This window comes from Chanodichthys erythropterus, chromosome 1, assembly GCF_024489055.1.
Source record: "Chanodichthys erythropterus isolate Z2021 chromosome 1, ASM2448905v1, whole genome shotgun sequence".
NCBI classification, from domain to species: domain Eukaryota; kingdom Metazoa; phylum Chordata; class Actinopteri; order Cypriniformes; family Xenocyprididae; genus Chanodichthys; species Chanodichthys erythropterus.
Window position 1 is genome coordinate 37,048,261 of NC_090221.1, and position 27,622 is coordinate 37,075,882.

At 39.6% G+C, this 27,622-nt stretch overlaps 1 protein-coding gene across 4 annotated transcripts; it reads right to left on the reverse strand.

The window, feature by feature from the left end:
• Positions 1–744: 744 nt before the first annotated feature.
• On the reverse strand, positions 745–26,619 carry ankrd50 (ankyrin repeat domain 50). 4 transcript variants are annotated; one of them, XM_067394322.1, is made up of 5 exons: positions 26,483–26,619; positions 23,382–24,092; positions 17,321–17,538; positions 2,461–6,002; positions 745–2,337 (listed from the first exon to the last, which is right to left on the reverse strand). In XM_067394322.1, exons 2-4 carry the CDS (start codon positions 23,840–23,842, stop codon positions 2,464–2,466), a joined length of 4,218 nt encoding a protein of 1,405 aa, XP_067250423.1. In that variant the 5' UTR covers positions 23,843–24,092; positions 26,483–26,619; the 3' UTR covers positions 745–2,337; positions 2,461–2,463. The 4 variants fall into 4 exon arrangements, with proteins under 4 accessions (XP_067250423.1, XP_067250503.1, XP_067250594.1 ...); XM_067394402.1 differs by having other exon boundaries at positions 745–2,354; XM_067394493.1 differs by lacking the exons at positions 17,321–17,538; positions 23,382–24,092; positions 26,483–26,619 and adding exons at positions 6,870–6,958; positions 14,175–14,442.
• Between the last annotated feature and the right edge of the window lie 1,003 nt (positions 26,620–27,622).

Here is a 27,622-nt window from a genome sequence, read left to right on the forward strand (position 1 = left end):
TACTGTTTTGAATGGGACAAAGTGCAACACGCAATATGGCAGAATAAGTCCCGCCTTCTAAATAAGAGCCAATGGCCGACTGGCAAAGTCATCACGTCACTGCAACGGCCATTAGAAGCTCCGGTTCCAATAGAAACAGTCAGACGCGCCTCTGAAAGATATCAAATATGAATTTTAATCGACAGCTTGGCGAACAGCTTTGGAGAATTTGATGTTTCCTCATTCAAAGAGATAGGAGCTGCACTTGAATGCCCGAGAGGCTTTCAAAGATGGCCGCAGAGTGAAATGACACTGTCTTAAAGGGACTATGACTATACCTGTTACCTATAATTCATGCAGCATATATTCTCTGGCTCTGTCGGCATTTTACAACATGAGTGATTTATAGATTATCATGACAGAATATGCTAATCAATGACTTAGAGATAGTTAACTCCACATCAGCTACATAATTTCATCAACTAACCATTCAGAAACATCCTGTTGCATTCTACATGCTGTAACTTCTTCTTGAGTCTCTCCATCACTGACCCCTTAAAGTTGTGGTAACAGGTCCACTGAATTACTTTTTAGAGTGGTGCTCACCCTTCTCTGTCGCGGTGTCGGCAGGGCGTATCTATGGTGCTTGAGTCCCTCCTGCAATGCAAGTCTGTGGGATTTTTTCTCAAATCAGCATAAGTAACAGTGACAGTCATGATCGATTTAAAAAAAAACACACCACAAATTAAGAATGAATTGCTTTGGCAGAAAAGCAGATATGTTTATTAAGCACTTTAATATGTCAGAAAATTTAGCTCAATATAATACAGGAAATTAAATTTCAAAATGTGAACATTTTCGATGTACACAGTCAGCTATTTACAATCAAACTTCTCTTTAAACAAACTCCAGGCTCAGAACCAAAACAGCTGAACAAAGGAGGAAAAAAACATCAGTAACACAGATGGCTTGAGATTTCTGAATACTGTCCAGGGTTCATCTTCATCTTAAAAGTGTCCTTGTCCCAGGCTTAGTAAAGTGCCTTTCTGTAATTCTTCAGAGGACAAGCTTTCTGATGCAGTTACACCCAATATGGCCTTACCGAGCGTCTCCTCTCATAGCAAACAGATGTCTGAAATCCAGTCCACACCCACCCGATTCACCCTCCCCCACAGAGACCCACGGCTCGGAGACATGAGATCCGGCTTCAGAAGACCGTGGGCTTTTTTGTATCCTCACTGTGTTTTAACTTTGGCTTGAGGAGTATACATTTCAAAAACCCTATCCTGAAATCCAAATATTACTGCGGTTTGCTGCTTGGCATGAGTAAAAAGCACAATGACCTTTCACTGACCTTATAATCAGAAGTCCCTGACATCGCCTGCCGCTTTCTCACCGCGACACAAGCTACCCTTGTTGCATTTTCTTCAGTCGCTGAGAACTCTGCATTTAGCACCAAACTCTGTAGTTAACGATACACCGTCAGTTGTTTAAATATGCAATTATGTAAATAGAGGAAAACACAAACAAACAAATAAACAAAGACAGGTCCCACAGGGACTAAATAATGAAGCATGGTAAAGCCAGAGTTACTCTTCTTTAAGGGCATCAATAATGCTACAAATATAATATAGTGTTAAAATGACGGAATAAGACATTTGTGGTTCAGGCCTGTGAAAAAAATAATACAAAAAATTATAGCAGACGACGCCAAAACATAGCACCATGATAATAGCAATACAGCACACACGGAAGCGGCTTTTTCTCCAAAATAAATATGTGCGAAGAGTAAACTAAGACTGGTTTCATGATTTTATGAGTGCACCGAAGGACTAATGGAGATTTTAAGAGACTCAGACGTGAATATGACAGAAAGTTTGTGATATTTGTCAGAGGAAACAACGTACTCCAGCGGCACATTGCTGTCAGTTGCACTTATACAGGTCAAGACAAAACAATCAAACAAAAATTACATTTCTTTTTTTTAAAGTAAACTCTTTTAAAAACAAACAAAGCATTAAAAGGCAAAAAAAAAAAAAAAAAAACTAAATACAATTTAGATTTTTTCAAAAAAGAAAACAAAGGAAGAAAGTGCATCCACTGCCTATTAAATATTAATGCATTAAATTAAAAGCGTCTGTGTGCATCATGGTCACCACTAGAAGGTTGGAGCATTGACAGGCACAAGTATTAATTTGCATCACCGTTGGGCGACAATCCCCCATTCAGTTCTTTCATCTTCCTTTCTTCTTGAGATGTTCCACAGAGAAATGTGAGAAATGGTTTCAGATCTTTTGCGGATGAAAGCGTTCACTTTGGCACAGTCTCTTTCTGAATGACCAATAAAGATTAAGACATCTGAAACGGCATCAAAACTACACGGGTCAGAATTTGAGAAGTTATTGGCATTCTTATAATACATATATGAGTGGTTCTCAAACTTTTCAACATCTTATTAATCTTTAAATGTTATGTACTCACCAGTTATAATGGTGTCTCTTTTTTGCAGTTTAAGCCAGGGTCTGATCCTTCAATCTGGAGCTGTAGGGCTTGTTTCAGGCTTAATTCCGTCTCCCCAATTGGGTAATTGTCCAGTAGGTCCTGGTGGCCCCTGCTGGGAACAGTTCTGGGGACTGAAACTCTCCCAAGAAAAACCTGGTTTCCCTGTAGGTGGTATTTGGGGTTGGTCATAATGCCGTTCCTCTTCTTCTCGGCACAGCTCTGGGGCTGAATGTAAAACTGCTCTTGCGATTGGACAGAATCTACGGTGTTGGATCTGCCCACTATAATCTTACACTGAGGATCTTTAACTGCAATGCTGGACACTGGCTTATTGAGCACAAGCCTTTTATCAAACTGAGTCAGCTCATACTCAAGAACCTGGCCCTGTGAATAAGAACTATTCTTGCTTTTCTTCTTCTCACCAGATGTTCCCTTGTTCGAGCAGTTTTGGCCATTCTTGGATGCTTTGGTGGACTTGAGGCCTGGCTTCACCTGGCTCCAGTCAAACTCACTGGTTGGAGAGCCAGGCTGAGTGCCGACGGACCTGGTGGTGGAGGAGGGAGAAACGATGGATTGTCGACTGCGACTGCGAGGCAACGAATGTTGCTGGATCTGCTCAATGAAAGAGAGGGCATGTACGCTGTCGATGGGGACAGTTTGGGCTGTCGCAGTGGACGAGGTGGTCCTCAGTGAAGAGTTCTTTGAACTTTTAAGTGAGTTATTGGAGAGGGAGGACTTCTGCCGGTCCACTGTTGAGTCTGGAGACTCTGACGGTGAGCTGAAAGCATGAACAGGTCCGTTGGATTGTCCTCGTCCTGCAGAATGCACATCACCAGCTCCTGTGCTTCCAGAGCTGCTAGATTTTATAGTGAGTGACTGCACTTTCCCTGCAACTGAAACTGGCATTTGTTGCTCCATGGTGTGAACGGGAGATGGGTTACAGCCATTGAGACTTGTGGCACCATATTTCTCCAAGAGTTTGATTATGGAGCTGTGACCACCTTTGGCTGCCACTCTCATGGCTGTGCGTCCAAATTGATCAGCATGATTAGGATCCGCACCATGTTCTAGAAGAATCTGAACCACATCAATATGCCCCTCCTGAGCAGCGATGCCCAGAGCTGTAGCACCCTGGTTGCATGTGTGGTCTACAACAGTGCCATTATCGATTAAGATCTGAACAATCTTTATATGACCCTGCCAAGCTGCAGACTGGAGAGCAGATCGTTTCTCATTATCACATGAGTTCACATCCGCATGGTAGTTGATTAGCAACCTGACCATCTCTACGTGGCCTTGCCAACACGACACATGCAAGGCTGTTCTCCCTTCCATATCGCTGGCCTCAACATTGGCTCCATTTTCGAGGAAGTACTCTGCCATTGCCAGGTGATTCTCAAGTGCCAGGATGTAAAGTGTTGGCCGACCGTCTGCATCTTTGAAGTCAATATCTGCCCCGTGGCTCAGCAACAACTCCACAATGTCTCTGTGTCCCTCTAGTGCCGCAACTCGAAGAGCATTTCTCCCATCATACCCTCTCTGGTCAATACAAGACTTGTTCTCCACCAAGATGTGCACACAATCATAATGACCCTCTTGAGCAGCCAGGATCAAAGGGATACGTCCATCATTGTCAACTTCAATGCAGCGGGCACCTTGTTCAATGAGAGCATCACAGACTTGTCTGTGTCCCTCAAAAGAGGACATGTGCAAAGGCGTCCAGCCTGCATCGTCTCTGTGGTTTTCGTCGAGTCCTCTGTCCAGCAGAGTTCTAACAACCTCTACGTTTCCCTGTGCAGATGCAATGCTCAGCACAGTCCTGCCTTCACTGTCGATACTGTCCACTGCTGCACCCCAGAAAAGCAGAGTGTTGACAACAGAAGCGTGTCCCATAGACGCTGCAGCAAGCAGAGGTGTTCTCCCATTGTTATCCGTATGATCAACATCCGCTCCACCTTCTAGAAGCAGATCGACCACATCCACATGGCCCTCGTAGGCAGCCACCAGAAGCGGAGTCATGCAGTCTTTGTCGCAGTGGTCCACCTCCGCTCCACGGTCGATCAGTAGGCTCACGACTGCGCCGTGGCCCTTGCTTGCTGGCACACAAAGAGCAGCGACAGAGAGTGCCGTCCTGCCATCCACATCCTCGTGGTTGACCTCAGCCCCATGATCCAACAGATGCTCCACAATTTCTCTGTGGCCCATGTATGCTGCAGCGATCAGCGCTGTTCGTCCTTCATTATCTGCCTTGTTCACTTCGGCTCCATGCTGAAGAAGGTTGAGGACAATATCTTCGTGACCTCCCCAAGCAGCAGCTCTCAGGGCAGTTCTACTGTCTGCGTCTGCGCAGTCCACCTTAGCACCTGCATACAGGAGTGCAGACACAACTTCCGAGTGGCCTCCCCAGGCTGCAGACCTAAGGGCGGTCCAGCCATCATGATCTGTGTGATTAATGTTAGCGTCACACCCGATGAGACAGTTGACCACCTTGGTGTGACCCTGTCTAGCGGCCAGAGTAAGTGCCGTCTGACCATGGTTGTCCTCCAACTCCATGTTGGCTCTTCTAGAGATAAGAAGGTTCACAACATCCAGATTTCCGCTGTACGCAGCATTGGCTAAAAGAGTTCTCCCGTTGGAGTCAGTTTGATTAACAGAAGCGCCATTATCTAGTAGAGTTCGAATGGAGTCCTCACGTTCCAAGGCCTGTTGCACAATGCATGAAGCATGGTCATCTTCATTGCTAACGTGAGCCCCAGCTTTGACAAGTAGTTGAAGCACCTCCTGTTCTTTTGGGATGGAAGTGGACAGGGAGTCTTTAGCAGGGGTGCCATTCCACACCATCCAAAGGGCAAGATTAAAGGGCTCGATCTGCAGGTTAGAGTTGATCAGATGATAGGCAAACTCTTGCACCTCAAGAGGTTTAAGCTGCTTCGCTCTGCATGTGTAACTCATGGCCATCATTCTGTGTCCTTCTGCTGCATTGCAAAGGTACTTTTGTGTGCAGTGTTTAACATCCAGGAGCCATTCAGCAAAGCTGTAGTGAAATAAGATCTTAGTGCTGCCGAGTCCATTAATAAGCAGCTTGGAGAGAATGTCCATCTTCTTCTGAAAGTCCTCCATTGTCAAAGTCATGTTTTTAGTCCAGACTGCATGATAGAGCTCCCTGACAGTCAGCGGCCTGCAGGCAGCCAGAATTACATTTAAGATAGGCTGGACTTTAGCAAACTGCTTTCTGACAAACAGTCTCTGGCAGAGCCAAAGGTAAAGTCCATTCAGTGTCCCCGGGATGTCTCGAATTTCCCGAAGCATGATGAAGTTCTCAACCACTCCGTCAAGAACACGCTCAAGGTACAAGAAGCAGCCACTGCTCTTTATGTGAAGCTGGTTCAGCATCTCTGCGGTCTCCTTGGTGAGGTGTTGCCGTAGGGCCTCCTCCTGGTCTAGCCGGTGGAGGATGTATTGCTGCACATCTTTTACAATGTAGGCCTTCCGTAGGTCATCTAGGCTGATCTTTCGGAATCCTACAAAGAGGACAGAGACAAAAGGTGATTAGTTTGGCCTGAGATCTGTGAGGTTTACACATAACATTACTCTAAAATGAAAAAAAAACAAACAAACAAACAAACAAAAAAAACAGTAAGTTGATAGCTGTAGATTGCTATGAGTATCAGCCTGAGAATATGACACATAAATTGTGGATAAAGTCATAGCATTTACTGAATTTTAGAAAACTGGGACACAACTTTGAGCAGACAACACTGACTTTGCATATTTGATCTGGTGATGTCAGCTCCCAACTGACAAGCATCTTCAAAAATGAATAGGTTTTTGGCAAACAAATTAGGTTTGATGTGAAAAGATGTGTCTTCAAAAATACAAATTTACAAAGTTTGAATACCCCTTTTGTCTACCAAGTTGCAGAATTCATATAAGACATAAAAGACCTTCAGAAGCTATGTAAGACAAGTATATTTCCCACAAGACAATACAAATTTATATGATTCATCCTCTTTACAAAAGTTTCCAGCCCTTTGGTTCCTAGTGTGTCTTCTTGAGCATCAATGAATGTTTGCACCCATTGCTCAAAACTATAACAAAACATACAAACAGCCATTGACAATCACACAATCAGAAAAACCAAGATGATGATAACAGGATCATTTAAGTCAGTTCAGCTATTCTTTTGCCTTGTGGGATATATCTGTTATGTGAAATAGCTTCATCAGGCCAATGCTAAACATAAAACAAAATGCATTTTTTAAAATGGTAAACATCTTGCAGATACCAAAAGAAGAATGCAAACGTATGCACTCAACTATATCAGCAGCATTACAAACACAGAGAGAGAGAGAGAGAGAGAGACAGAGAGACAGAGAGACATTCATCACCTTGCAGAATATACAAAACTCAAGTCCAGAAGTCACCGATAAAGGCACTTTTCCTGCAGAAAAGATGAGTGGAATTTGCTTTGTTTTCTCTAGCAAATAAAACAAGACGTATAATGATTCCTGTGGCAGAACTAGGTCACATCTGCAACTTCACACAGTTTGAGGCATTCAAGAGTTTCAAGTAAACTGTAAAGAGACATTTGCAGAATAAAACAAGGCAGAACCAAGAGTTTTACAAACAAGCACTTATGCCAACAGATGTCAACAGCTTAGGCATTCTGCTTCAGATAAGTGCAAATTCCATAGTTTTATCTGGGTCGGCATGCATGTTTAACAAGGGCCCGAAGGGCAGATCAAGAATTTTATGCACAGATTTTATTTACAGTTCCCATGGACTCTAACTCAGAGGTCAAAGGAAAGGAAAAAACATGAACTTCTCTAAGGTCATTCACATATGTCTTAATCTTTATGTAGCCCCCATTGATGGGAGAGCAGCAAAGCATTTTTCCCCCCATGTAATTTAATTGGTCACTCACTTATACAGTCTATACAAGTCTATTTTCTATGGGAAAGAGGATAAAAATAGGACTTCTTCCTCCCTGAAAGGAGTATGTTTACAAAATCCCAAGTTAATACAATACACTTTTCAAGTCAAACCCCAGAAAAGTGTTTCAGCTCTTCAGAAAGACAAACCAGCAAAACAAAAACAGAATACAGATTACATCTTTCCTGGCCAGTCCCTTAGTGTTTGAAAAGTTCACAAAACCTCTTTTGAATGAGATTATATAACGTCCATCTTTCTGAAAGGGCTCAGGATTTATTTTCTTTGTCTTTGGTGCTTAAGGCCCGGGGCTGCCGTCAACAGCTGAGGTTTCCCAAATAAAACCTGTGTGAAATTTAAACCGGAGCATGAATGACAACAGAGGCACACCTGTGGAAAATCATCCCGCCTTCCTTGCTATCTTTTTTTCTTCTTCTCCTTCATACCATTGGTTTTCAATATCTAGTTATTGCATAACATTTAGATCCAGTTTACCTCTCACAATAACCGGATTAGACAAAAGCCCTATTTACACCTGGTATTAATATGCATTTTGGTGTAAAAGGGCTCTAAAATGTTTTGTGCTTGTCCACTTTCGACCACTTCCAGAGGCAGTCAAAAACGCATTAGACCGAATTGCTTTCATAGTGTAGACGCTCATGTGGTTGAATGTGTTCAAACCGACATAAAAGACCTCCTACTCTCCACTGACCTAATGCGTAAACATTATTAGAAGCGCCCTTTTAAACTTTAAACATTATTAGAAGCGCCTTTTTTAAACTTCGTCGGCTGAAGACCCAAGTTTAGTTTGAAGATGAAAAACGTACCAAGCACAATGTTCTCTCACCATTCCTTATTTCTAATACACACTCACAGTGTTCGGCCGATCTTTTGTGGTTTTATGAGCAGAAATGAAAGCTGTAAATTGTGTGAGCTTATTTCATTCATTTCATTCTACTTGTGATCCGATCTACCATAATGCATCTTAAAGGGTTACATCCTATGTGTTTATGTCTTTCTTTTGGGCTTCAAAATCTCAGCTACTATTCTTTCCCATTATAATACTCGGAACAGCCGGAATTTCTATTAATAACTCAGATTAAGTTTGACTGAAAGAAGAAAGTCATAGACACCTAGGATGGCTTGAGGGTGAGTAAAATATGGGATCAATTTCATTTTGGGTGAACAAACCCTTTAATATCAGGTGTAAACAGGGCCAAAAGCATATACCGCAGGTTACAACCCATGTTCCTGCTTTGAGCCCCGGCCCGGCTGAGGGTTGTTTTTGTCATTAGTGGACTAACTGACCCAGACCTTCACCCTGCCATTCAAAACACACAACAGTCTTCATGCCTTGAGCTTGTGCGACTCCAGATGAAGGAAATAGAAAGGCTGAAAGAGGAAGGGGCCTTGTAGGGGGACTAAAAGTGGGGCAGTGGAACAGATGACCCAAATATGTTATTTGGCCAGCGGGCCTGCATGTAACTAACTCATCTGTTTAAGTAGGTTGAAGGGATGTTGGGTTTGGAAAGCTGCCACCAGTTAAAGAGTTCACAGGGTTTAGAATACGGGTTACAAATTACTGTCTATCTAGTAAACACTGGAGTCATTTCAAGAGTTCAGAGCATATTCAAGATTTAGCATTGTTTTATCTTCAAAAAGAGTTTTTTTTCTAGCCAACTAAACCTCTTTCATTATGTTTTCAGCATCCTACCAAACAAATGTACTTTCAATCAGAGAGTCAGGAGGTCGAGGAAAGCCCTGTTCTAGCAACAGGATACCAGTGCTAAATCTGACCCTGTTCTCCAGGTTTCCACAGAAGAAAAGGTGGTTCTGTGCCAGATATTACTTCTTATTTATTATTAATACTTTATACAAATTAATACAATAATACTATACCGCATGTATGTAAGAAGTGATTGCTCTCAGTGTTACTTCGGGGAGGGATGGGAATCTTTAGACACCTTGCGATCCGATTCCATAAATCACAATCCGATTCTAAAATAAGTATTGATCTATATATATTTTTATTATTAAAACTTTAGTTTAGCGACTTTGGACATCAAATTTATTTGTTCATTTTTATTAAATTACTTATTTATAAATTAATTTAAGTACTTAGAAATAATTAGAAATTAATAATAAATCAAATTGTATGTTAAGTATTAGACACCAGAATAGAAATACTCATGATTCAGCTTAGCTAAAAATATAGAAATATGTTAGATACATATTTACACTCTCTGACAACAAACATTCAAAAAGGTTTTAAATACTGTATTTTATTAATTAAATAAGGTATTTTTCATTTTATTTTTTAATAATAATTAATAAACATAGGAGCTCAAATGTGTGACCTTCTGGGTTCATCATATTTGATGCTAAATTAATTCTGTCTAAACTTTAATTTTGGGTGAAGTATATACAACAAATATTGTCGCTGTCCACAATACATATTGTTGCATTTTTGTATTGCAATATATTATGACATGATACCTCTAATTAACTACTTGTAACTAAATATAGCTTCAAACCATACAAGCAAACATACGGTAATAAAATGCAACAAAGAAATGCATTACAAGCAATTAAAAAAAAGTGCTTTCAGTATCTGAAAGTTTTCCAGACAAGCACAGTGAGGGATCATTCTCTTTTTCTCAGTATTATTGCTGCGGCAAGTCTAATAGGCTGCAATCACAATAATGCACAGATCTATTTGAAAAAATCAGACATAATAAAAGCATTGATTGCATTTAGCCATTTACACGGAGTTCACCACGTTTTTCTCGTCTGAACGGCAGGTCAGAAACTCTACAGCACCTGCTGATAAAGCCGTCTGACAACAACAACGACAGAGAAAAGAGACGCTGCTGTTATATTCACAGGCAGGAGATGCTGCAGGCTGTTTGAGAGGAAACTGGATCTTCTGCCATAAATGAATTCATCAATCATATGACAGACAGGTGTGCTTACATAAGGAGTGGCCATTGTGAACTGCACTTGGGTGTGTGAACCTTCATATGCATGTAAAGAGACAGCATGAGTTCCCAGAGGAAAGAGATTTCGCAAATGAGATCAACGGTTTCACATTGTCTGCAATGAGTTTAAACCTTTTGCATAAGTCTCCTGCTTTCTCTGTAATCTCACACGAGCTTCAAAAATGTCTCAAATTGTGCTCTAAAGACACTGTTGATTCAGTTCAATTCAATGTTGATTAGACTGATTTCGCAAATTCAGAATCATTATTCAGATTATCAATTATTAAAACAATCATTAGTTAAGATGGCGTCTTTGAGATCATCTGGGGTCGATTTGGCCTTTCCAGTCTGTCTGAAATAGAGTCGTGACAGTCAAATGTTAAAGCCGCACAGAAACCCTAAACCCCACGCACATGTGTCTCCTGATTACGTCCTATTTTAACTCGCTCTCTGTACATGCGGTGAAGGTTCTGCATGAATGAAACATCGCTCGCCCTCGACCGCCCTACACATGCGAGCGTCTGCTGCTCCGCGTTTGTAATTATATGAGATGAGCTCTAACCAAAGAGAGCAAAGTTTCCTAAAAATACACTTGAATCAGCAAACTTCCCGAACACAAGCCATCCAATTCGAAGCTCAAGTGTGTGTGTGAGTTCTGATCCAAATGCAGTGCTTCAGCAGTGAGTTTGGTGTGTGTTGAGTCAGAGGACTCTACCGCTCTCACACAGAGAGAGAGAGAGAGCTAAAATCATTATATACAAACATAAAATCATGTACAGACATGTTCTCTGTTACAGACGGAGATGAAAGACTGTTGCTCTATTGTTGAACTAGATAGAAGAGTATGATATCATAGTATGTTATTTTACTTAAAAGTGCCCCTATTATGCTATTTTAGAAGCTCTTAATGTTGTTTTGAGTCTGTTACAACAGGTTTAAATGCATCCAAGGTCAAAAACACTAATTTTCCCGTAATATCCATTGCTCTTTTCTCACAGTGTCTGAAACGGTTAAATCAAGGAGTCGGTCTCTCTAAACCCCGCCTTTCTGAGAGCCTGCTCTGCTTGGATTGGTCAGATGGCCCAGTCCGTTATGATTCGTCAGAAATCATATGGCCATTAGCATATCTGAATTTCAGCACTTCATAAACATTGATACGAACAGTAACGATGGCGTTGGTTTTACTGCATCGATCTTCCTTTGCATCCATTTGATCAGTTCATGTATTCACTGGGAATCGAACACCTTGCCATTGGTTAGTTAGTGATTTAATCACACCATTTTCTCAATTCAGCATGCAATTTTTACAGCTTTTTGTGGCTATACTTTAGTATTATAATGTTTATCACTGTCCTACATGAATTATAAGTGCATTTTCTTGTAAACACATTTGCTGTTTGTTATTACAAAGTCAAAATGATTTGTCACATCTTAGGCTCCATACTATTTTAAAAACTAGTATAAGAACAAAAGAGAAACAAGTCAGCCAATCAGGAAGCAGGGGAATCATCTGTACGATGACAGCTCAAGGTACGGGATGTTTGCAGGAAAGACAGCAACACCAGGCACTTCCTGCTCTTTCAGTCTGCTTGAAGCATGAGCTCAAATGAGATACACATTTATATTTTCAGGGCCTGAATTTCGGTGCAAATACAAGACTTTTGACTTTTGTATCATCACAAAAGTTTATCATTTTCATCTCTTTCTATGTCTTGCCAATTTAAATATTCATGTGTTTGGCATGTAAAGCTGCCTCACAAACAGCTCACAAGTACCAAATTAAGTTCTTTTTAAGGGTTTATTGCTCTTAAACAGCCAAATACACACAAAAGAAATATGCCAAAATGCCCATCTTGGCGAGTATGCTCAAACACGGTCAGTTATGTCTTTATTGAATGTAAACAGTTGAGAAAGAAAACATGAGTATCAGTATATTGGATCTGTGCATCCGCTCTTAAAGTGACAGCAGCCTAATAAACCTGCTGCCGTCTGTGTCATTAATGTTAATCAAACAACAAAAGACAGAAAATCACTCACTGCTCTTGACTGAATAACTTTTTGTAACTTTAATTTCAAGGATTAATGTGTTTTTAATTTAAGTTGAAGACTATCCACTGTTATTTTACATTTGATTACTTTATTAAATTTTTGTAGTATTTCTGTACCTGAATACTACTGTTAGACCTAGCTGAAAAAACAGGTCAGCTGAGGTAATTGTAACTTTAAAAAACAAACAAATCAAAGCTCTTACATATGCTTCGCATGTGGACAAGGGCTCGCTCTCACTCTGGGTGTGTGTGTGTGTGTGTATGTTAGAGTTTTTCCTTCTGATCTGTGCAGATTCCAGGCACTGAAAGCGAAAACCAGAAGCATTCGTACACAAGTATTTCCCCCAAATATCAAATGTGTTATTGATTTTATACAAACAGTTCAATAAATAAGTTATTGTGACGAGATGCAATCTTGTCAATATTGTCTGTTTTGGCTCTATTTGCCACTGAAAAAGTTCAAAACAAAGCCATGACAGAACCGTTGTGTCTCTCTGAGCAAAACACAGCTGTGTTTCATTCCTGAATGAATCAGAATCATTTATGAACAAATCAATGAATCAATGTTCCATTCATAAAGACAGCTGTTTACTTTGTTCCTGAATGATGTTTGAATGAGTCTAAATGAATGACTCAATGTGACTTTTTTATTTAAAGTATTTAATTCTTTAAAAAAAATAATTAAATATTCAGAATATTATTTTTTAAACATTAATCTCAGCATTATTTATGCAGTTGTAATTGCAGTAAATGCTACTTAAGATGCAGCTTCTGTGTCACTTCTGCAGTGCAAAAAATGAATTACTGAATTCAAAATTATAATGATATATTTTACATGATAATGCATACACAAAATGAAGTTAGAAAAACTGCCCATATAAAGGTTAAAATGTCCATGGAAAATAATTTAAGATGGCAAATGTTGCACCTTAATGAAAAAAATGAATTTCCGTCACTGCTGTGAACTGATCAGCACACAGAATATGAAAGGCTTCAGGAGTCAGCTGTCAACAACCGGCCTAAACCAGCCAACGGACCAGCACAAAAACAAATGGAGACATTATTTTTTTGTCAATATCGCACAACCCTAAGCTGGTATTGTGACAACCCCACGACAAACTCTTTTAAACCAGCAGCAGTGCGACAGTATGAAGGTTCTGCACTATTTCCCACAGATTAACCTTTGACCCATGAGCCCCGTCACCATGGGAATGGCACAGAGGTCACAGAGATCTGCCCCTCTCACCCAAACACTGCTAACGGTCAAACGTGTTAATGAATAAGTGTACGCATGTCGTGTAGACGGGTGAATCTGACATCTGACTCGCGGAACAAAGCAGCTGTGTTGGTGCATCTCTAGTTCACCTGCTATGAGCGCCTCAATCACACTCTAATTATCATCCAGAAGTAGTTCTGATTGGATATGCAATGATGTTTCTAGCCAATATTAACATCCCCACCAACAGCCTTACATTAGCAGAAAACAGAATAATGTGCACAATAAGAGCATGAATGTGAACTCAGAAAGTGAATCGAGTGAATTTTGATCATGTGATGCTGGTGTTTATAATCTGTGGTTTAATGCATCTGATATTAATGCTACACACGAACCACTTTAGTCTTTCAGTTGATCTTCTGGTCTGAGGTCAGTGTTTACTGGTCACTGATGTTTACTGTGTGCCGCCACACACACACACACACACACGAACAGCGTGTATTTTTACTACCATAAACTGACCTGGATTCTGAAAGCCTGCCGCCTGTTTCTGTGCTGAGACAGACACACACACACACACACACACACACACACACACACACATACTAAATGCCAAAAAATCTCAAATAAAATCCTCTGAGTCCAGCTGGGATGTCACAGTATCTCAGCATCACAAACACAACACAAAGCAATGTGAGACGGCTGAATATCACAAGACTAATATGTGCTTGTGCAATATTACAGCTTGTGGTTTGCAAAAATTGTGAACGCGTGGCATATGACAGCGTGTTCTACAAAAACAGGCAACTTTCAAAACTCAAAACCACAGAACAAAAAAAAAAAAAAGAGCATTTACTGAAACAAAACTGCAAAAACATCTCCAGAAATCTGACATCATAACCTTGAGCACATCAACATATAATTAGCCACATTTATGCATCAAATGCCACATTCAAATGTCTAAACGTCCACACTGCAGATAAATTCAACTGTTAGTTCAACTTTTAGTGCTTAATCGTATTCTCTACACAGAGTCATACAAACGAATGAACTCATGAAAAACTCAGGTAGTGACAACCGCCTTTACAAAAATTTGTGGATGGTTTATTTTAATGCAGTCCCGAATCGCGTCAGAGGATTATATGTTTGTTCGGAGCATTTGACCACAGATTGTTTTGTAAACGAGGCACAGTGTAAAGGAGAGTTTGCAAAGAATCTTTTGTTGACAGATGAAGCAGAGACTGTGCTGGATCTACAGCAGCTGTATCACAAACCGTTGGTCAATTATTTCATAACACTTTGATGGTTTTATATAGATAATGTTTTCAAAACATGGATACTGTTTCCTATGCAATGACGGTAGCCAATCATAACAGCCGGGCACACATTTAATGACTAGTTAAAACATTCTAAGACTGTGCTCAACACACAGCAATTGTTTCCTGCGACTGAAGCAGATTTAAATACTTAGACACATGTCATTTGTAATCGCCGACTGAACGCAACTGACTGGAATCGTTTGAGCGCGATCAGTCATAAGTATCAATTTAAATTCATAATCAGCCTTACAATCGTTAAGTGTGTACCCGGCTTTACTGACAAGCTTTAATGGATACGCGCCTTAAAAACGGATCATTTCAGACAGAAGTTCAGAATGAGGGTTGAAAATAATTATTTTTCCGCATATATATTTATTTTTTCTATGCCAAACAAACTTTATTAACATTATAAATGAACCTCAAGGAACATATTAAAATATTTTTTCAAAAAATCCATGTCATCATGACCCCTTTAATAAAATTAGCATTTGGTCGCTGTAATATTACATCAGTTAAAAAAAATAGCGGATTGCCAGAGCGTTGCCATGGTTACCGCCGTGTCAATCATCGCAGTATCAGGAGCGAGTCATGTTCCGTACACACAACGATAATTTAGAGGATTCACTCCTGCATTTACACTCCTGAAACTTTACAGTCTGCATGTGGTCCGTGTGAATTAAATCAAGACTGTTTTGGTGCAAGAAATCTTTACTAATATTACAAGTGGCAACTGAGAAAGAATATATTTGCTTATGTAGTGCCGTGCCAGATTCTATAGCCTAATTATTATACTGACAAAATCAGTGTTAAAATATGAAAATATATTAAAAGCAAAAATGTATATCAAAAAAGAAAGAATAATATGCTACAAAAGTGTAAAAATGTAGAAAAAAATGAAGAAAACGTCAGAGTAAGAAAGACACAGGACAGATTTAACAAACTTTGTCAATGATGGTTTTTGTTTCAGACGGCTATGGAGACAGAATCCATACCGCCAAAGCAAACAGCAGCATTTATCTGTCCTCACATAACACATGCTCACTGTCTTTCTGCTCATTAGAAATATTCACACATCTGGTGCTGATTTCCTGCTGCAGGCGCTGAGAAACTCATCCAGTCTGATCTCGACCGAACACACAACAACTGCTTTCCTTTCTACTATTGGGGCATATTATTATTAAAATGAACACCTTACAATATTGTATTCGTCTGGAAAAACAAAGCAAGCGAAAGTACCACATACGGCTGGCTGGAAATCTAAATTTCGATGAATTTGGATGAACCGATATTTATTCGTAAATCCCAAGAATCAATCTTTTAGTTGATGCATGAACAAAACTTCACTAAACATTAATTATAGCTCCTGCCATCCAATAATCACAACAATCTTTGTGCTTTGATGCCAGTTTTATCACTAAATTCAGTCAATAAATGTGGTTTTGTGGCTCTTTCATGTGTGGTGACAGATCACTGAGTCGATCATCTCTTCCTCTTTACAACTAGTTACAGCACCAAATAAACATGAATGAACATCAGAAGGTGTTGAAAGATACAGAACTTGCTGAAATGAATCATGTCTCATGTAATCGATCAGTGTTTTATCCACGGAAAGACGTCAATAAAACAGCTTGAGTCATGTAATATCACATTTACCTCAGAAAAGCCATTCAATGACCATAAACTCAAAAGTTAGCTAGAAAAAAATAACTCTAGAAGAGCATTCTGATAAATATATGCACTATATTACATATTCACTATATTTTTACTTAACATGTTCTTCAATATTTAATGTATGTTTGAATAAACCTGCCTTGAAAACAAGTTTGTTTGTTACAAGGGTGTCTCTGCTTATAGTAAGATGAGAGACTACGCAAAAGAACACCCACAATTTTTGAGCACACATTTACAATACCTTGCAGACGATTTTTGTTCTTCATAGACAATGAGGAAAACCAGCATATGAAAGAGAAAGACAGAATACTTCAAACGAATGAATTATAAAAATGTTCATATTTCAGAAACTGGAGTTGAAACAATTATGCCATTAAAAGGTTATTATTATAAAAACTGCCGTATGTGGAATTTAAATGTTTGTATACAAATCAGCTTTAACCTTCAATATTAATGTTCCCAACTTAAGTCAAGATCAGAACTGAATCGAAATCGAATTGAATCGTGAAAGTTGTGTCCATGCCCAGCCCTAGAAACACACTATCAGCCTATCACTGTATAACACACAAAACTCACAATCTCAACGTCAGTACAGTTGCTGCTCTGATCTGATAAATGATAATCAGATTATGGTCCTCTATGATCACACAGACACACAGTGCAGGTAAAGAGCGTCACCTGTGAAGAGTTTGGTGATGTGTTTGTTCTGTCGGCGGGCGGAGCAGATGAGCAGGAGCCATGGCGGGAACAGCTCGTGATGGGCAGCCAGCAGCTCGGCTATGTTTCCAGACCTCTGGTCTCTGTCTCCGATCAAACAGCCCTCGTCCACCGAGTCCACCACCACAAACAGAGCCTGAGACGGAGCCTTGCAGCTCAACAACGGCAACAACACACACCTGAGAGACAAACACACACATGTATCTCAGGTTCTTACAGCATACTGTTAAAACAAAATTCGCTGTAACATTTAATGTTTTTTAAAGTACCATTTTTAAAAACAAAACACGCACATTCACAAAAGAGTTCAACTCTGTCAGATTCAGCAAGTAATTTGTCAAGAGTGATTCAAACAGATTAGTACAGGGCCCTATGAAATGCATTTAATTTTTAACCCAATTCTATGTTTTCAGTATTATTTAATATGGGTTCCATTTTAATGGTTTAATTAAATTTCAATAAACAAAAGGCACATCTAAATAATTTAATTCATAAAACATTATTAAACTTTATTACATTATTAAACCCTTCCCATTTCAATTTTGAAATGTGTTTTCATAATTCTGTTTTATGATTTAATACAAATTTATTATCAAAAACAGTGGTAATCAAATGAATGCACAATTTACATAATCTTCTAATACGCTGTCAAATTTAGCAATTCCTTTTTATTTTCTGTGCTGCACTACAAAGGTTTACGGTTTAAATTATTAACATGGATGAAAAAAAAAGTGTGATATTCTTTAAAAAATAAATGCTTTAAAAAAAAAAAGTAAGAAATACTTTCTGCTGTACAATAGTAATATACTTCTGGGATGTTGTGGTGAAGACCTGTGAGTTTGTGTGTGTTTCTGCCGATAGTTTTCTGAACTTTTATTTTGGTCGGTTGTCGTGAAGACCTGTACGTTTGTGTGCGTTTCTGCCGATAGTTTTCTGAACTTTTATTTTGGCGGGTTGTGGTGAAGACCTGTGAGTTTGTGTGTGTTTCTGCTGATAGTTTTCTGAACTTTTATTTTGGCGGGTTGTAGTGAAGAGCCGTGAGTTTGAGTGTGTTTCTGCTGATAATTTTCTGAACCTTTATTTTGGCGGGTTGTAGTGAAGACCTGTGAGTTTGAGTGTGTTTCTGCTGATAGTTTTCTGAACTTTTATTTTGGCGGGTTGTAGTGAAGAGCCGTGAGTTTGAGTGTGTTTCTGCTGATAGTTTTCTGAACTTTTATTTTGGCGGGTTGCAGTGAAGAGCCTTGAGTTTGAGTGTGTTTCTGCCGATAGTTTTCTGAACTTTTATTTTGGCGGGTTGCAGTGAAGAGCCTTGAGTTTGAGTGAGTTTCTTCTGATAATTTTCTGAACCTTTATTTTTGCGGGTTGTAGTGAAGAGCCTTGAGTTTGAGTGTGTTTCTGCCGATAGTTTTCTGAACTTTTATTTTGGCGGGTTGCGGTGAAGAGCCTTGAGTTTGAGTGTGTTTCTGCCGATAGTTTTCTGAACTTTTATTTTGGCGGGTTGCAGTGAAGAGCCTTGAGTTTGAGTGAGTTTCTTCTGATAATTTTCTGAACTTTTATTTTGGCGGGTTGTAGTGAAGAGCCGTGAGTTTGAGTGTGTTTCTGCTGATAGTTTTCTGAACTTTTATTTTGGCGGGTTGCAGTGAAGAGCCTTGAGTTTGAGTGAGTTTCTTCTGATAATTTTCTGAACCTTTATTTTGGCGGGTTGTAGTGAAGAGCCGTGAGTTTGAGTGTGTTTCTGCTGATAGTTTTCTGAACCTTTATTTTGGCGGGTTGCGGTGAAGAGCCTTGAGTTTGAGTGTGTTTCTGCCGATAGTTTTCTGAACTTTTATTTTGGCGGGTTGTGGTGAAGACCTGTGAGTTTGTGTGCGTTTCTGCCGATAGTTTTCTGAACTTTTATTTTGGTCGGTTGTCGTGAAGAGCCTTGAGTTTGAGTGCGTTTCTGCCGATAGTTTTCTGAACTTTTATTTTGGTGTGCTGTGAGTTCGTGAGTGCATAACATTGTTCTTTGAATAAACAGTTCGTCTGTCAAAGCAGGAATGATTACACAGCTTCTCATTATAAAAATCACACTCTGGCAGCTGTTTGTTGAAGGCACATGATAAGAATTTTAAATGGATTTTAATACATTGGATTTGATGGTACAAAAGATGACTTGTGCAGTTTCAAGGTTAAGAAAAACTGTTTCAATAGCATTTACTCTCTTACATCTGCAGTAAAATCAGTCACCATATCACAGCTTCATTATTCAAATACTGCATATCTGACCGAGACGACAGAGACGAGTCTGAATATGGCGGTTGATGGAGTCTCATTGTGAACCGGGCTCTCAGCCCACGTCACACACACTAACAGAGTGTGTTTGTGCATGAGTGTGGGCGCATGGCCTGAAATCTCCCAGCATGCACTACAGCAGTGAAACACAAGCAGATTGTCAGGTAGCAGTCATTGCATCATTTAACCGTGTCAGTGACACACATCATCACCGAATAGTAATTAGGCTTGTCAGTATACCAAATTGTTATAAACATAACCTCACAAGTTTCATAATCCTCAATATTAGTTAATAACTCCATCCTACAACTACTATTAGCATATCCAACTCCACAATATGCAAATGTGTGCAACGTGCATATACAAAACACAGAGAAAGGTGAACCATAAACCAATGTCGGCATGAAAAGACACTGATTAAATCAAATAAACTACATGATTGTTCACAGGGACATCTGCACCTGTTCAGAGGAAAAGAGTCGCACTCTTTAAATGTTGTCTGAACCATCGGCTACAAACTGCTGAGTCATCTCTCCGAGAGAACGAGAGAGACAGACAGAGATCCAGCACGTTCATCCTTCATTAGTTCTTAACCGCATGACCAACCCTCAATATACTGTGCTGGAATAAATGAACCGATTCTGATTTCAGATCAGCGTTCAGTCCAAACTGATTCAGAGCTGAGTGTGTGTGTGCATGCATCATGTGTGTTTGTATGTGTATGTGTGCATTTTTGTGATTTATGAGGACATGAATGTGTGAAATGACATGGGTATTACACTGATATTACGACGTAAACATGAAATATGAGGACATTTCACAGAATGTTTTCTGTGATGGGTAGGTTTAGTCCTGACTAATATAGCAAAACAAACCCATGTGTGTGTGTGTGCGTGAACAAACTCTTGCCTTTGGACATGTGTTTTGATATAACCTCAAGTGAAGGTCTCACCTGCAGCTCACACCTGAACTCTGTGAACTCTGCAGTTCTGCTGAATGTGAGCGAAGGTCTGTAGATGATTGTAAGAGCTCTGTGTTTGTGTTAAGAGCTCGAGATGAATATGATTTATGAGTCAGCATTTGGTGTATTCAGTATCAGTTCTGTCTTTGCAGAATTTACACTAGGTTACCGTTAAAACGTTAGGGGTGAGGGTGTTTGTGAAAGAGTCTCTTCTGCTCACCAAAGCTGTATTTATTTGATCAAAAATGCAGTAAAATTGTGAAATATTTTTAGAGTTTAAAAAAGCTGTTTTATATGTGAATTTATAGTAAAGTGTAATTTATATCCTGAATTTTCAGCATCATTACTCCAGTCTTCAGTGTCACATGATCCTTCAGAAATCATTCTGATATGCTGATTTTAGTTTGAGGTTGGGTTTGGGTTGTGTCAAGACAGCGTTTTGTTTATAGGCCAGAAGCTTTCAGACTCGATGAGGATCTGGTGCTGTTGTCAAAGGAAAGAAACATCCGCTACGGTGGTAAACTGAAGCTTATTGATCGGGTCACTGACATACTGTGTTTTTACCACGGTCAGCAGGCGGGTTAAGTGCCTTCACTGCTGATGAATCATTCCAGGATATCTTTAAAGATCTTCACGCTCAACGTGTCAACAACTGATTTCACATCAAAGTCAAAAGAAAAATAAATATGAATTTTTAATATATGATCATTTTGGCACTGTGGCGTTGTTTTCATGACTCTTACACACAAAGGTGTGTTAGAGTCAGACTTTGAGTTTCAAGCCATTTCATCCATTTTATTCTGGAGTACAAAGCATGTATGAAATGCTGCAACACACACACAGACACACACACACACAGACCAGATGTGTGTTTGAACTGAATCGTTGGATAACATTCAATAAGGCATGAATTCAACACAGCATTTATTACACAGGAGACAAAAAAGGCAACGGCTTTCTTGTATTGTTTATGCAGCCATAAGTGTTCAAATTAACGTTTTAAATAGTGTAACTGCCGCACATACAATACTAATGGTATTACCGTATTTTTACTACCGTAAAAAACAACAACAAAAAAAAAACAGGGGCATCGCCAGTATTTAAGCTTTAGTATTGTGATACTACCATAGTACCGATATACTGTGCAACCCTAATCAAAAAATAATAATATTTTTAATAATAATAATAATAATAAGTACTAATACTTCTAAATAAAAATAAGATACAAAAGAAAAAAGTATTTCAGAATAATATTAATAATAATATTAATAATTTTATTTTACGTTACAACTGTAAAATTACAACACAAATATTTGCCAAATATAATATTGTCTTCATTTCTTCATCAAATATCTTCATCATTAAACCATAAAACTTTTGTTTTGGCAGAAAACCACAGGGATTATTTTAAAAATTCTCTTTTGTTAATTAGAGCTTCTTATAACAAGTATGTGATTCTGAGACGGACCATGAGCTGCTCACATGTAAATGAACACAGTGCTGAGCTTCACTCTGAAACACAGCGCAGACATTTCATTAAATCGCAGCCTTTGTGATTTGTAACTGATTTCTAACCGTTGGTCGACTAGAAAAGGCTTAATTGACCAAAACTGGCATTAGTTAGTCACAGACCACTAACGACAGGAAATCCAAACAATCGCCTATCATTTATCGGCTTCAAATATGGCTTATTACTTGAAACGTGTAAGTAGTAGCAACTTTACAAGTCCGCTCGCTTTAATGTTAATGTGCGCTATTATTTGGTTCATATTCAAGTGTTTGTGTGGAGCGCGCACTTACTGCATGACATGAAGGCGCCGGTGCGATCACTTGCATTTAACTTAAAATACTCAATTTTTGGTCATACAGATAAGAATAATTCAACATTCGAAACTGCAAATGATTTGCTTTCATTTCTGTAAGCTCACAATAGCAACAAAACATTGTGCTTTTGTAAAATAAAGAAAAACTGGATGTGCTTTCTGCCGTCTCGGTCTCTGTGAGCTTGAGAAATATATCTACATAAAGCTTGAAATGTCTAATTTTGAATGAACCAATTCAAATCTAAAACAAGTATTCTCAGATTATGTAATCTGTATGAAACGTTCATATAAGTGCATCCTCTACTGCGGAGATGACGAGTCAGCAATGTAGTCGACATCGTCTCTGCTGCCAAAAACACATAAATGGTTTATCAATAAATTATTAAAATGTTCAGGCAGTCTCCTTCTGTTTTTTCACGACTGTTTTCCACTGTTTTTTTTACATTTGCCGATGTGCTGCTGCAAGCTTTATGCGTTTGTTTGAGCGCTGATTAGCCTTTGTTATTATATAACTACAGTATTGGCAATTAAAGGCTCATTATTATGATTGATATGGTTTATTAATATAAACACACGATTAGTTGACTAATCGCTTAAATTAACGACTATTATTGGACTAGAAAATCTTTAGTCGAGGGCAGCCCTAGTGATTTGATAAACGCATGTCATTTATTTAAATTAATCATGCAGCCCAACTTCATATATTCTAATAATAACAGATAGTTGCTTTATCTTAGGGTATTAACCGTTTCAGGCACTTTTCATGAATTAAGAGTTTTAAATCTACTCTTCTGAATGACAAATTTACATCAAATGAGAACTACTATTGACAATATCGACTGCTTTACAGCTAAAAAGTCAAAAGTTTAAGTCCTTTTTTTCTGTGTATTTATATTGTATAAAGCTCTATAGAAATAAATGTGATTTGACAAATAAATGTTTGCATGTGTTGACGCGTGTTCCTCACCTCTTGAACGTCTCCGCTGGGTTTCTCTCACACTCTCCCGGCTGCAGTGCGCTCTGCACCGCCGGCTCTCTCACTTTCTCCTCGTAATCCGGGACTAGTCCCGACCGGCATATCTGAGACACCAGGCCGCGAACGAACCCACTGACACACAGCGTGTCCGAGTCCTCCGGCCGGCAGAAGTGGAAGCCCAGACAGTGCTGGTGCAGCCCGCGGTGGGTGCCGTGAACGGAACCGGGCCACAGTAACTCCGTACACAGAGCCGTCTTCCCGCTGCCGGGACCGCCAACCAGCAGAACCCCCCACGACCCGCCCTTCCCCGGCCCGCCAACGGGGTGGAGCGATTCGGTGGTTCCCAGAGCGCTGAGGTTGTTGGTTTTCTCCTGAAGGCAGTGCTGGATCTTGTGGAAGACCCACTCGCGGCAGTAGAAGCGTTTGCCCTGCAGCAGGCTGGTCTGGGCCATGATCTGTGTCCTGCGGGTCAAGAGGGGCGTTCAGATTGTACTGGGCATGCTCAAATCCAGAGAGGGCGTCTGCGTAGACACTCGTTCATCATCATGACGATGAGTTTGAGTGACCGTTCCTCCCTTCGACGAATGCAGAGGACCAATGCAGAACTGGACCCTGAAGGCAATGGGTTTGAATGCTGGGGGTGTTTCAGACCCTACACAGTGAGGTCTCCATAATGCGACTCTAACGGGCTGATGAAACACCCTGAAATAAACACACACAGTCACCATTAAAGCAAACATGTAATCAAAATTCACCCTGTTTACTTTCTTAACACTTATTTTAGTGAACAATTAGCTCAAACATGGTGCTAGCAACAGGTCATGGTTTCATTCCCAAGAGTCATAGGTTCGATTCCCATTAGTCATGGGTACGATTCTCAAGAGTCATGGGTTCGATTCCCAAGAGTCATGGGTTCGATTCCCAAAAGTCATGGGCTCTATGGGTTTGATTCTCAAGAGTCATGGGTTCGATTCTCAAGAGCCATGGGTTAAATTACCATTAGTCATGGGTTCGATGACCAAGAGTCATGGGTTTGATTCTCAAGAGTCATGGGTTCTATGGGTTCGATTCCCAAGAGTCATGGGTTCGATTCTCAAGAGTCATGGGTTCTATGGGTTCGACTCCTATTAGTCATGGGTTCGATTCTCAAGAGTCATGGGTTCTATGGGTTCGACTCCTATTAGTCATGGGTTCGATTCCCAAGAGTCATGGGTTCGATTCTCAAAAGTAATGGGTTCTATGGGTTCGATTCCCAAGAGTCATGTGTTCGATTCTCAAGAGTCATTGGTTCAATTACCATTAGTCATGGGTTCGATTCCCAAGAGTCATGGGTTTTATGGGTTTGATTCCCAAGAGTCATGGGTTCGATTTCCAAGAGTCATGGGTTCGATTCTCAAGAGTCATGGGTTCTATGGGTTCAATTCCCAAGAGTCATGGGTTCGATTCTCAAGAGTCATTTGTTCGATTCTCAAGAGTCATTTGTTCGATTCTCAAGAGTCATTGGTTCTATGGGTTTGACTCTTATTAGTCATGGGTTCGATTCCCAAGAGTCATGGGTTTGATTCTCAAGAGTCATGGGTTCTATTCCTATTAGTCATGGGTTCGATGCTCAAGAGTCAATGGGTTCGATTCCAAATAGTCATTTGTTCGATGCCCAAGAGTCATTTGTTCGATGCCCAAGAGTCATTTGTTTGATGCCTAAGAGTCATGGGTTCGATCCCCAAAAGTCATGATTTTGTTAAGGGAATGCATGAACTGATAACATGTATACATTGAATGCTATGAAAGCCGCTTTGGATAAAGCATCAGCCAAATGTATTAATGTATAGATAATGAATAAAATTCATCAAAATATAATAACTTTATCAGTCCTCCATCACACTTCACTTTTCATCAACCAATAAATCAATGAATAAAATCAATGCAAATTCAGTCTGAAAAACCACTGAGCCATGCTGACTTAATATCTACATTTATGGAGTTAGCTAAATGTAGACACTTCCAAATCAACATGATATACAGGTTTATTTTTCAACTAGATTAGGAAGCAAGCTATTTCGCAAAAATACCTATGCAAATACCTCAGATGAGCATCACTGGTTCTTTCCAAGTGCACCTCGTATGTGCTGCCTAACTAGACAGCATCACTGGCATCACATACACATGCTGCAAGCATTTTGGCCAACATTCAAAAGAGCAACGAACCACTGAAACATATGCAAATACTGAGCCAACTGTGAGGAGGAACATCTCGTGAATCAGCAGCATTTTTAGGACTATCAGGGATGACTCGGAACATAACATAACATAATATGATGCCCAAAAATGTTGTTGATTCACAACGACACTATGATGACCCAAAAATGCTGACTAGGTTTGACACACAGCCAGTGTCTCCTAATAGAAAACAAATCAAGACTGTGTCGCCAAATAATAAAACCCTCGGTTACTTCTGTAAAATCACGCTAAAATAATAAGGGATCTCTCTAAAACAGTAAGTTGATTTGTCAAATTTCTTCATTTTGAAGACAGTAACGTTAGCTGATAATAATTAAGAGTTAGTAGGGTTTTACTGTGGTAAGAATAACTATACTGAAGTCGCTATTGTTTTTAATGGAAACTTTGGTCACCATAGCAAATGTCTGCAAGAGCCAAAGCGAATCTGAGCGCTGCGATTCTTCAAGCGGCTCATCAAAACAAACGCGTTCAGAACCCGACAGAAACAGTAACGGGTCACATAAACCAACCCGAGCTCCGCCCGTCCCGGGTGACAAAGACTCTGAACACCCACACACGCGTTACAGGGGTCCGAGTTTCCCAGCATTAGACATTCATTATTCTTATATAAAAACATTTATTTGAATCGTGTCGATTATTTTAACGGCTAAAACTGCCCGTTTGCTCAGAGCGCGAGCGACGCGACGCATCAACAACAGAATGCTCCTGTTACATTCAACGCAACTGTCGGTACGGCAAGCGCTGCGTTGATCATAATGGGAGCGTTCTAGTTTGTCGCGTCGCGTCACTCGCGTTCAGGCTAGACGCGGTGACTCTGAGTGGAACTTCAGCTAAAAATCTAATAAATATCTCACCTTCAGCGCTTCTGTCCTCTCAGATATCATGTCTCATCCACATAAGAACACTCTTATGCCGGTTTTCTGTCGTTATTTCCAATCCCGATTCTTCCTTTCACATTTTCCACTCGGGTTGTGTGTCGGTTTGTTCTGTGGAGCTCCTCCCGCAGACCGACACTCGCTGGACCAGAGACTCCGCCCATTGGTTGTGACGCATGCGTAGAGGATGATGGGAGATGTAGTTCTGTTAAACATTCGCCAGCAGACGTTAGGATTAGTCCACTTTCAAATAAAAGTTTCATGATAATTTACTCACCCCCATGTCATCCAAGATGTTCATGTCTTTCTTTCTTCAGTCGAAAAGGTTTTTGAGGAAATCACTCCTAAGATTTTTCTCCTTATAGTGGACTTCAATGGACTTCAAATGGTTGAAGGTCAAAATTAGTTTCAGTGCAGCTTCAAAGAGCTTTAAACGATACCAGACGAGGAATAAGAGTCTTATCTAGAGAAACCATCGGTCATTTTCGAAAAAAATACAACTGCATATGCTTTACAAACACAAATTTATTCCTTGTCTGGGATCATGTAGAGCTCTTTGAAGCTGCACTGAAACTGACATTTGGACCTTCAACCGTTTGGAGGCCATTGACGTCCACTATAAGGAGAAAAATCCTGGAATGTTTTCATCAAAAACTTTAATTTAATCAGGAAATTTTTATTTGAAAGTGAACTAATCCTTTAACCATAACCAATGTAAACATAAATAATTTTGCATATAAAAAAGGAAATAAGAAAGAAAATTTGGAATAAATATAAAATAAAGTGCAAAGATAAAACATTTGCATACAAATTTGTTATTTATATCATTATTCGCTTTGCAAAAGAGGAAAAAACAACTTAATTAGGCAATTAATAATACAAAAAACTTAATTTGTTCCCACTATGTGTTTCTTGTCTTACCTTTATCATCCTGTCTTTTATCTGTTATAATTATCATTCTTGATGTGAACTGTAACGCATATTAACTTTCTGTTTATTCTTGCGAGCGCCACAGTTTTGTCATCTGCTGCTCTAAAGAGGTCATGAATTGAGAAATCAACTTTTCCTTGAGCGTTTGATATATAAGAGGTCATCGTGCTCTAAGAATATCCTGTAAGT

Excerpts from the sequence above, each read along its gene's own strand:
- ankrd50 (XM_067394322.1), bottom strand. The coding sequence starts at position 23,842 with ATGGCCCAGACCAGCCTGCTGCAGGGCAAACGCTTCTACTGCCGCGAG. Across the intron at positions 17,539-23,381 it reads CCAGCGGAGACGTTCAAGAG|GTGTGTGTTGTTGCCGTTGT; the intron begins GTGAGGAACACG and ends TTTGTCTCTCAG. Across the intron at positions 6,003-17,320 it reads CATCACCAAACTCTTCACAG|GATTCCGAAAGATCAGCCTA; the intron begins GTGACGCTCTTT and ends TCCTCTTTGTAG.